This window comes from Limulus polyphemus, unplaced genomic scaffold (genome assembly GCF_000517525.1).
Source record: "Limulus polyphemus unplaced genomic scaffold, Limulus_polyphemus-2.1.2 Scaffold5662, whole genome shotgun sequence".
NCBI classification, from domain to species: domain Eukaryota; kingdom Metazoa; phylum Arthropoda; class Merostomata; order Xiphosura; family Limulidae; genus Limulus; species Limulus polyphemus.
Window position 1 is genome coordinate 10,895 of NW_013671272.1, and position 10,585 is coordinate 21,479.

Below are 10,585 nucleotides of genomic sequence, written 5' to 3' on the forward strand. Positions count from 1 at the left end.
GTCCCACTCTCTGACACCAATTTGTTACATTTCCGTTCGCTAGTTAATTTTCCGTAAATTCGTTCGACGAAACTTTAGCGACACAAGTTCTTTCTTAATAAAACTGGTTTATTCTTTCCGAATACAACTTTACGATACACTTCATTTCAACAGTCGCTCTATAACAAACGTGTCACGAGGGCAACAATATTCTGTCCGCATACATTCAATTACTCATCACCTACACATTGTCCCGTCACGTTGTCACCATCTTATATATACCAGACTACCCTATATCTAGTAAATGCTAGGGCATTCACGAAGGAACAGGATATTTCTAGAAATGTGGCGTGACACTAGTCACGTGATCTCGCTGACGCAACAATATATAGTCCTTTTCTCGCCACTAATGACCTAAAATATATTAAGTGTTTGAATAATACGTGACACGCCGTCACAATTGATTATCCATTATTATTATTAAGCCGCTAACTGGTTGTATATTTTTGTTAATTTCTTTTCTTCACCGAAATGTGAATTTCAGCGAGGAAAAGATGACGTAGAGGCCTAATCTGTTCTTTGATTCGCTACTCCTGTTGCAACTAGTTTCGCTAGTTCATAGCTCATCAGTACTGCTTGGAAGAGTAAAGCAAGTAATTAAAGTAGGCCTAATATATTAGAGGAATGTAAGTAGTTTGTTTGGTGCAGCGGAGGTAGTGAATCAAGGAAGAGATGAGGTTTCTACACCATTTTGTTGAGAGGAAATTATCCAAAAAAAAAGTATATATACAATTTTACTAGGTATTTCTTGATTTTAGAATTGCTAAGAAGTTTACACTGGGAATGTAAACGAACTAATACAATTAATATTAAAACTATAACAAATATAACAGATTTGAAACTTTCCGAAGTGTTGTTGTTATACATGTTTTATCCTGAGATCATTTGCTTGGGTTTGCTTCGTCAGAGACGTTGCGCCAAACCTTTGTTGGTTCGTGAGAGTTTGCCGAAATGTTTGGAAGATTATACTTTAAGGATTTGTTACCTGAAGAAAACGTCCACGTTGCAGTTACTTAATGTGTTTGTTATTTCCGTTAGAGAACATTCATATCCGGGACTTTTTATTCCCCAATATCACGAACGAAGGAGAGCAAATTCAAGTGACATGCGGACTAACGAGAAATGTTGAAGAAGTGGAATTTTCATGGGTGAAAGACGGGATGCCTCTGCTACCAGACAGCCACCGAGATATTATCAACCTGAAAACGTTTACAGTTCTTGTAATTAAGGCAGCAATTCCAGAAGATTCAGGAAATTACACCTGCATGGCCACAACTTCCACGTCCAAACAACAATTCACGGCGATGCTCTTGGTTCAAGGTACTCGAAACGTTAAATCTTATGACAGATATTTCTGCTCTCACTGTTATTACTCCGTAATAATCTGAAATACGTGCATAACTAAGAATTCATAAACTAATAACAAATGAAAGCAAATGTAAGTTATTACAGATTCTTTGAAAGTATGATAATAAAACCAGGAGCAACAAGGTATAGAGACTTTTTTATGGTGCAGTACGATTTTATTTCATATTTTGTCATAGGGTTTTAGTCAAAAACTTCTCTTAAATCTTTAGGGCCACCGAAATGGCAACAGCGCCCTCTAGATAAAGTAGTCAGCGCAAAAAATAGTGTGACGTTCTTTTGCAGTGCTTATGGATATCCTCAGCCAAAAGTCCTATGGAGAAAAGCTGGTAAGGATTTTTTTTTTAGTTTATTGTGACAATTTACTTGTTACAGATCAATAAAAAAAATACCAATGAAAATATTTACATAAAGTTGACATTATTAAAAGAGCTGTTACTAAATGTTATAACCATATGCAGTAAACTCAGTCTGAAGGATAACTTTGTTTCTCGTAGAGTCAAGTTATTTGGATAACTTAGCTACAACCATGTTTCAGTTCCAGGGCTGCTCAATAGATTTGAAGACTGGACCATCCAAACTCAGTAGCATTACTGAGTCCAGCCATTCAGAAAATGGACCAGGTCCTTGTTTGCTACATCCATAAATGTCAGGAGAGAAATAGCATAAATCTCTTGCAAATGGACTATTGGCCAAAACCAAACTGAGAAACCCTAAATATCAGGGTATGATGGAGTGGGTGTATTCATAGACCCCTAGACTCTGGACAAGCATCATGTTCCTACTTTTTGTTTGGCATAATAATAACTTATAGGTATCTCGCCCATTGGCTCTGCGTGATCCCAGGCTTATTCCTGATTCTTAGTCATCCTTGTAATAAACCTCACATAAAGACTCACAACTGTTCCATTGGTCATCATATTCAACAGTTGGTGCCTGTTGTCTCACCTTCTGGCAAGAGAGCTCAGGCTGGCACATCCAGTTGTGGCTGGTTTTGGGAGTCACCAACCAGAGCCAGGGTTAGGTTACTATGGTTGGCAAATGCCTGTGAATCCTGTAGAGACCTCCACATTCAGTTTCAAACTCAGTAGGCTGCCCACTACTATAACGATACTGAATCATCTATGTCTTCTGCACATTGAGGTTTGTCCTTGGAGAGATCCCAAACAGCAGATCTAGGTACACCAAATTCTAACTGTTCTCCCTCTCGAGTCTTTGGTCACAATAAAAAATAATTCATGGGCCTTTGTAGCATCATTGAAAGTTTGATGTCCAGGAGAGGACTGCTCTGAAACCTTACAAATCTCTGACAGCCATCTATCCACAGCAGATAACTCTTCCTCCTGAGCAGCAGTTCTTTGACTCGTGGAAAATGTAATTTCCAATAACACAGAAGTTCATAGTAGAAGAGGTAAATATATTTGTCAAGATAAAAACAGAAAACTCCTCAAAAACAAAGCCTGTAGTAATGCACAAACATTTTCCCTTCCTATATATATCTGTGGTATTCTCAGGTGCTCTGATTTCCCTTAGAATAATTGAGTTAGAGCTGCAAAAACAAGCTATTTTGATAGAAAATGTATCATAAAGTAAATCTGAATTATCTGACCTTGACTGTGTTCTAAGAAAAGAAAGATTTGACACAGTGAAATAGTCTTTATTTCATTCAAACACAATCAGAGTCAAGATAAGTGTGTTTTATAGTGCCTTTAGTGGAGAGAGCTATCAGTGAAGCAGAAGTATGTTTCTCTGAAGAATCTCTGATTACGCGACTCTTAGTCATTCCCATTGAAAACATAAGGTTTGTTGTATCCTCAAGGTATCACCTGACCTACCAGTGGAAAAGATCGTTATTCACTTCTACATAGAATGTTTCATTTTACAGAAATCTTTCCCACCAGCAATTTCGTGTGATATTGTAGCAAGTGACCTAGTTCAGTAGGTAACTATGGCAAAAATAACTTAGTTACTTCTGTGATCAGCATTCTATATCAACATTTCATAATCCATATTTATACAATTGTTGAAAATATTTAATATTATTTAATATATTTTTTATAAGGAGCTTATACTTATAATACCGAATAACGTTATTAGTTATAATTCGTTAATAAGATCTGTAGTTATGAAAGAGTTCAGTCTGTTCATTCTTTGAATGATAGATGAGAAATCCAACAACAAACGTTGGACAGTGAGCGTTGATGGATCACTGACTATTGAGGAGACGACCAAAGATGATGGTGGACGATATGCTTGTAATGCTTCCAATGGAATCGATCCAGATTTAATCCAAACAGTTCTGCTCACAGTCTTAGGTATGGACTGAGCAGTACAGACTTTTATGTATAGTTTAATGTCTTTGAAGAGTTTAAAAGTGGAGTCAATGATTTATTGATTAATATACGTTAGTTATTACAGATGAAGTAAGCCTTCTTTGCTCCATAGGTTGTATATTTACCATGCTTTATTTATTGATTAATATATGTTAGTTGTTACAGATGAAGTAAGCCTTCTTTGCTCTATAGGTTGGTATATTTACCATGCTTTATTTATTGATTAATATATGTTAGTTGTTACGGATGAAGTAAGCCTTCTTTGCTCTATAGGTTGGTATATTTACCATGCTTTATTTCTCAAACCACTAGACCATTATTTTATGGAATGGGTGTGGGGAGTGGAGGAGTTAGTTTCAGTATCCCAAGGGGATCGACTTTAATTTTGTCGGCATCTTTTGTAAAGCTTATATTGGTAAAGACGTAACTTAACCCTGACACAATTAGAAAGAAGAACTGTTCCCCTCGTGTTGCCTCACCAGTTCAGTTCCTCATATAGATATCTCCTCAGATCTTCGTCTTCGATACATCTCATGGTAAGAACCTTAATTTCAACTAAGTATTTTATATCACTAAATTATAAGATGCAACTTTTGTGGCTATTAAATTCATCAGATTAGTTTATCCAACTAGCAAGTCTGCTAGAACACTTAAAATATAAGTTCAATTCTAACTGTGACATTTGTTTTTGTTTTCTCTCTTGCACCTTAAACTATTATACGCAGAAAAAAATAATTCTTTCTCTCTCTAGCCCTTCAGTGGAACAGCGGCAAGTATGAAGGCTTATAACGCTGAAAATTGGGTTTTGATACCTATGGTATCAAGTGTAGATTGAACTGGACCTCCCTTGAAGTTAGACTTCGAAATTAAACAGTTTATGTATTACACCTAAGGTGATAGTTTATACACAATTGAATATTGTAACCTAACTCTTTCCCTCTCTGGTAGATGTGAGTAAATAACGACTTGACTCGATCTTCTGAAACCCTCATCTGCTAAACCTACTGCAAAATTTGTAACTATACTTGATAAAATATTTCTGCTCTTATATTTAAAGTGTGATTATTAAAATAATTTATTTTTAATTTTTGATATTAAGGATCTCGATTCGAAAACTGCGGATCGCGGGTTCCAAACCTCTCATCAACTATGCTCTCCCTCTAAGCCATGGGAGCGTTATAATGTGACAGTCAATCTCACTGTTCATTGGTAAAGAGAACAGTAAGACTTCACGCTAGGTGGTGTCGACTAACTGCCTTCCTTTTAGTCTATCACTTCTAAATTAGGAGTGACTACCGCAGAAAGCACGAATTTCAATAAACAGACCTAATAAATTAACGAAATGTTAACAGCTGTCGTCAGATATGTTTAGTATAATGTATATCTTAATTCCAGCTTAAACAACGACCCAATCTAACGATTTCTAAGCTCGATTTTTCTTACGATGCACTTGACCTTTAGCTACGTAGAAACAGAAACCCAAAACGTGCGTTTTTACTGACCAGGTCAAGCGAAATTTTAGGTTCAGAATCTCGTTTGCAATCTATTTTCTCAGGTTGACTTTTACCAGATCCGGCCTTTGGAAGATTGAGAAAAATTGGCATACTGTTCTCAATAACGAACGAGTTTGGAAGATTCAAAGTAAAATCGACGATTCTTTGCATGAAGACGATTTTTTTTTATGATTTCAGGTAACTTGATTACTTTCACACTTGTGTTTGTTACCAACAGTGTGAAACGTTCTGTTTCCAATCATTATAATTTAAGAAATTATTTCAACATGAAAATAGGGTAGAAGAACAGGACAAGTACTGACTACCAATTACATTAAAATATCTAGCCCTCAAGCGGTCGATCTTTCTAATTTGTAGTACATTAAAATAACACTGTGTGGCGCTTAAGATACACTAGATGACAACAGAGTGCTGTAGAAAAATTTCCTTACCGCACGGCGCCATATATGGGCGAGATTTCATGTTTGGAATAGAAGGACGAAACACGAATTGATTGAAGAATTATTGTGTTTTCAATTGGACTACCAATCAAAGTAAACAAGAAACTTATCTTTATTGGATAATATCATCATTAGTTCAGGAATTTAACGTTGGTTGGACACCTTTGGAAGTTTACAGTGAAGGATTTGTTTGGCTTGTAGCGGGATTCTACTGCAGTTTGGATAAGTCTACTATGGCGACTGTGTCTTTCATTCCTCACCGGATACCATGGATTTTAATAGTGTTTTTGATTGGTGTATTGTGTGAAGGTGAGTCATTCATATTTTTAAAGAATATTTATTTCTTACGTCGTTATGTTTATAGTACAATTAATTATTTTGAATATTTTCATACTATCGGACATAAATAACCAGACAAAAACTATCAGCACTAATATGATATGAATTTTTCTAACTTGGAATCCGGTAATTAAACGAATAAAATTTTGGTTTTGGTTTATTCAGCATACGAACCAGTGAATTAAATTTTGTATAGTGTTACTAAAATATACGGGTTTTAAACAGAAAAAAAATGTTTATAAATTTATATTTTCAGGTTTAAAAATTAAACCGTTCCACTTCTCACCTGATGCACGAGTAGGTGAAGATCTTCAGGTGCTCTGTAGCACAGTGGGTGTTAAGAATGGTGTTAAATTTACTTGGTTTAAAGACTCTTCTATAATTCAAACTGAAAAACAGTGGACCGTTTTAGACCACGGGACTTTCTCCGTGTTAGTGGTCAAGAGTCCTTCTGTAGAATCATCTGGAAATTACACTTGTGTGGCTCGGGCATCTAATGGAGAGGATACGTACACCGCTCAGCTCCTTGTGAGAGGTTAGGTTTACATTCACGTTATTAAGCTAGCTTATCTAATGAGGATATGTTAAGGAAAAAGTTGTTAGATTTTAGAGATTTTATACCCAATAAAATGTTGAATAATTTTACAGTTGTTGTTTTGGTGAGGGCATTAACTGTAGAAACAGCAGGAACAAGTTATAGATAATGACACCTAAACGAAAACTTTTTATAGTTATGTTTTCTGCGACGTTTCGAACAGACAGTTTTTTTGTTTTTTTTCTTTCACGCCCTACGGAACAACATTCATTCAGGAATAATTATAGACCTATATTTCTTTTCGTGTTTAGGAAATTTTTTTGGACAATCTCTTTAATCAGAAAATCATTGTTGACTCGAAATATTAAGAAAAAATAACCTTAATTAGTTATAGTAGTTTTCTCTTTTCCCGGTAGGGCTCGAATTTATCAAAAACAAAACAAAACAGACACACGGTTTAAGAAACAACTGTAGTCCATGTTGATCTCTGCTTAACGTTCAAGTTACTTTAATTGGTCCTAAACTTTCAAGTCTGACAATATTCGATGTTAAGCCTAGTTTTAAAGTAGAATGATCCTTCATTCGAACGAAGCGCCATCTAATAGATAAGCCTAAATCTCTTGCTGCTATATATATACTAAGTGACTGTGACAATAGTTTTTGCGGGCAACAATTTAAAAATCATTGGTTTGGGCGAAGTGGTTAGGGTTAAGTACAGCATCTTGATCGAGTAATAAAGATCGCGTCGATTTTTATTGTATTCACAACTGGAAATCGTAATTATTACAAAAATGTAAATCCCTCTAAATCAGAGAAATGCCTGTTTTTAGAATTTAGAAAATTAATTCAGGAATTTGTTATAAAAATTCTTAATTTCTACATTACTTATTCTTTCTGCAATGTCCATCTGCCATTTTTTCCTCAGTTTCCACAGTCTTTCCTTAGCCTAACGATATAAACTTCTAATTCACATGTGTGTATTTAAAGGACTTAGACGTAGCCTAACGGTTAGCACAGTTTGTTTGGAATTAAGCACAAAGCTATACAATGGGCTATCTGTGCTCTGCCCACCACGGGTATCGGGAGTGAACATAGAGAAATGGGGATGTATAAAATAAAACAATTCGGAACATTGGATAGTTTGTTTTTGAATTTCGCGCAAAGCTACACGAGGGCTATCTGCGCTAGCCGTTCCTAATTTAGCAGTGTAAGACTAGAGGGAAGGCAGCTAGTCATCACCACCCACCGCCAACTCTTTTACCAACTAATAGTGGGATTGACAGTCACACTATAACGCCCCCACGTGCTAACCTGCTCCTCAGTGGCACAGCGGTATGTCACCGGACGTACAACGCTAGAAACCGGGTTTTTGGCGGTTGTATATGATACTTAAAAGAACGCCACTCAATCAATTTTGGAAACAATATTTTAAAAAGTAAATTTTTATAGTATAATGGTCTCCTTATATTCCTGCTTTAAATGACTGATTAGCTTGCAAATGTGATATATTAAGGACTACAGAGACTTTTGGAAAAATAATGTCAATGTTTTTTTTTGATACCGTTATGTTTCAGGGTCTCCAAAGTGGAGGTACGAGCCTCGTGATATTTTAGTGAGTTTGGGAGAAGATAGTATATTGTACTGTAGCGCTTGGGGTTACCCTCAACCAATCGTTCAGTGGAAGCGACCTCTAGGTTTGTACTTTCCTTTGTTCTCAAAATATGACTTTGTTTTAAACAACTCCACAAAAACAGGTAATTGGTTGTATTTGAGTCGTATTTTTTTTCAGAAAACGATTTTACTTATAAACGATGTATTTTATAGCGAATCATTTTCGAACAGTTTTATCACATGCTTCTTTCAAAACTATGAATATGATTGAATGTTCATCAAAATTTCCAGATGTTTTACACGAACATTTTCTTGATCAGTGCAACTTTTCGCTAAAGTCAAAGAAAACAGTTTTGTAATTGTTCTCTCTTCGGGTGGTTTTACGTCGTGTTCAACATGAGGAGTGAGTTTTCTATGGACTTCTCTAGCCGTTTCTCTTAATTTGGAGACGACGACGTTTCGGTCTCCATAATCTTGATGAAGAGTTCAGCGTGTAGCTCGAAAAGTCATCTCAAAATCAAGAGGAGGTCCACAATTTTCTTGATTTGGAGACGACGTTTCGGGCTTCGTAATTATGATGAAGGACTCGGCGTGATATGGAGCACGAAACGTCGCCTCCAGATCAAGAGGTGGCCCACATGGCCAGGTGGTTAGGGCGTTTGACTCGCAATCTGAGGGTCGCGGGTTCGAATCCCCGTCTCACCAAACATGCTCGTCCTTTCAGCCGTGGAGGCGTTATAATATGACGGTCAATCTCACTGTTCGTTGGTGAAAGAGTAGCCCAAGATTTGGCGGTGGGTGGTGATGATTAGCTGCCTTCCCTCTAGTCTTTCACTGCTAAATTAGGGTCGACTAGCGCAGATAGCTCTCGTGTAGCTTTGCGCGAAATTCAGACCAAACCAAATCAAGAGAAGGCTGTAGGAAACTCATTCAGAATATGTTCTTGTAACCTGCACGTTTCGTTGAAACGGTTTATTGTCTCCGTTTTACGTTAAATCCTTTCTGTAAGTGATAAAGAAAGCGGATGTACTTTGGGATGTAATGAAATATACCTTGTATACGTTTTCTGTTTTCTGAAGGTACTGGGATGACACCAGTCGTGGAAGACGCAAGAATCAGCAAACTTGAAGATGGTTCTTTACGAATTTTAGATGTTACACAAAACGACAGGGGTTCCTATATGTGCGAAGTTTCAAACGGGATTGGTGGCAGTCTTAAGAAAACTGTACAGCTATCAGTGAAGGGTATCTTATCTTATCGTTAACTTTGAACACCTTTGGCTGATGACTTAATCAGATCCAATATCAGAAGCCCACTTTCTTTGTTCTTCACCTTTGTAAAAAAACGGGATTGGCAGCAGTCTTAAGAAAACTGTACAGCTATCAGTGAAGGGTATCTTATCTTATCGTTAACTTTGAACACCTTTGGCTGATGACTTAATCAGATCCAATATCAGAAGCCCACTTTCTTTGTTCTTCACCTTTGTAAAAAAATTTTTAGATGGGATTTTATTACCAGATCCCATATCAGAAGCACATTTTTTTGTTGTTATTTACCTGTGTGGTTGAGAAAATATTCATATTTTATCCTAACTTTTATCTAATTGATTTCAATACAGAATATTCTTGCTTGCTTCTTTTCGTTTGGAGTTGTCTTCGGGCTGGTCAGAAAAATCGTCGGTTTGATTAACCGCAGTGGGCAGAGTACCAATAGCCCAGTGCGTAGCCTTGCCCCAAGAAAACAACATCAGAAACCCATTTGGAGTTCTGTACTGATGTCTGTTGTGACGAGCCCCTAAACTATAGAGTATATAAACGTCGATTTTAGAAAGAGAAAGGACGAAGTCAAGGTTAAAGGTTAAACCTGTTATCATATAACAAAGAATTCTTCTTCTTACTGACGTAGGGCAAAATTTAATCGCTTCTTTCAGGAGAAAGCTTTGGACTTTTGTAACTTCAAATCAAAAGGGAGGTAAAAATGAGCAGTGAACACTTTTTATCGCATGTCCAAATTTACTCGTTACAGTTTGTCGCATTATATTCTCGTGAGCATCAAGTTCTATTGTGTCTACACATGCGTAGTGCTTTGTATCCTGTTACCAAGGTGACCACTTCGTGTGTTATCCGGTAAGGAAAGGGTATGTTTTGATTAAATCTAAAGACTGACCAATATATATATATATATACTAATATTATCAACATTAACCTTTAAGTTGTTTGTACAGTTGTGATGAGCCGGGCGTGGCCTTGTGGTTATCGTGTTGAATTACTAATATTATCAACATTAACCTTTAAGTTGTTTGTACAGTTGTGATGAGCCGGGCGTGGCCTTGTGGTTATCGTGTTGAATTACTAATATTATCAACATTAACCTTTAAGTTGTTTGTACAGTTGTGATGAGCCGGGCGTG

The 10,585-nt window shown here is 36.6% G+C and overlaps 2 protein-coding genes across 2 annotated transcripts in view; both read left to right on the forward strand.

The window, feature by feature from the left end:
- The window catches only part of LOC111089248 (Down syndrome cell adhesion molecule-like protein Dscam2), a 9,175-nt gene extending 5,395 nt beyond the window's left edge, over positions 1-3,780 (forward strand). The window contains exons 2-4 of the mRNA XM_022401396.1: positions 1,078-1,359; positions 1,617-1,733; positions 3,567-3,780. Of these exons, the coding sequence (XP_022257104.1) occupies positions 1,078-1,359; positions 1,617-1,733; positions 3,567-3,730 (563 nt within the window). The 3' untranslated portion in view covers positions 3,731-3,780. The remainder of the gene's footprint in view (positions 1-1,077; positions 1,360-1,616; positions 1,734-3,566) is intronic.
- Positions 3,781-4,920: 1,140 nt separating this feature from the next.
- The window catches only part of LOC106472844 (Down syndrome cell adhesion molecule homolog), a 24,969-nt gene continuing 19,304 nt past the window's right edge, over positions 4,921-10,585 (forward strand). Inside the window, exons 1-4 of the mRNA XM_022401399.1 lie at positions 4,921-6,000; positions 6,287-6,565; positions 8,140-8,259; positions 9,256-9,420. Of these exons, the coding sequence (XP_022257107.1) occupies positions 5,925-6,000; positions 6,287-6,565; positions 8,140-8,259; positions 9,256-9,420 (640 nt within the window). The 5' untranslated portion in view covers positions 4,921-5,924. The remainder of the gene's footprint in view (positions 6,001-6,286; positions 6,566-8,139; positions 8,260-9,255; positions 9,421-10,585) is intronic.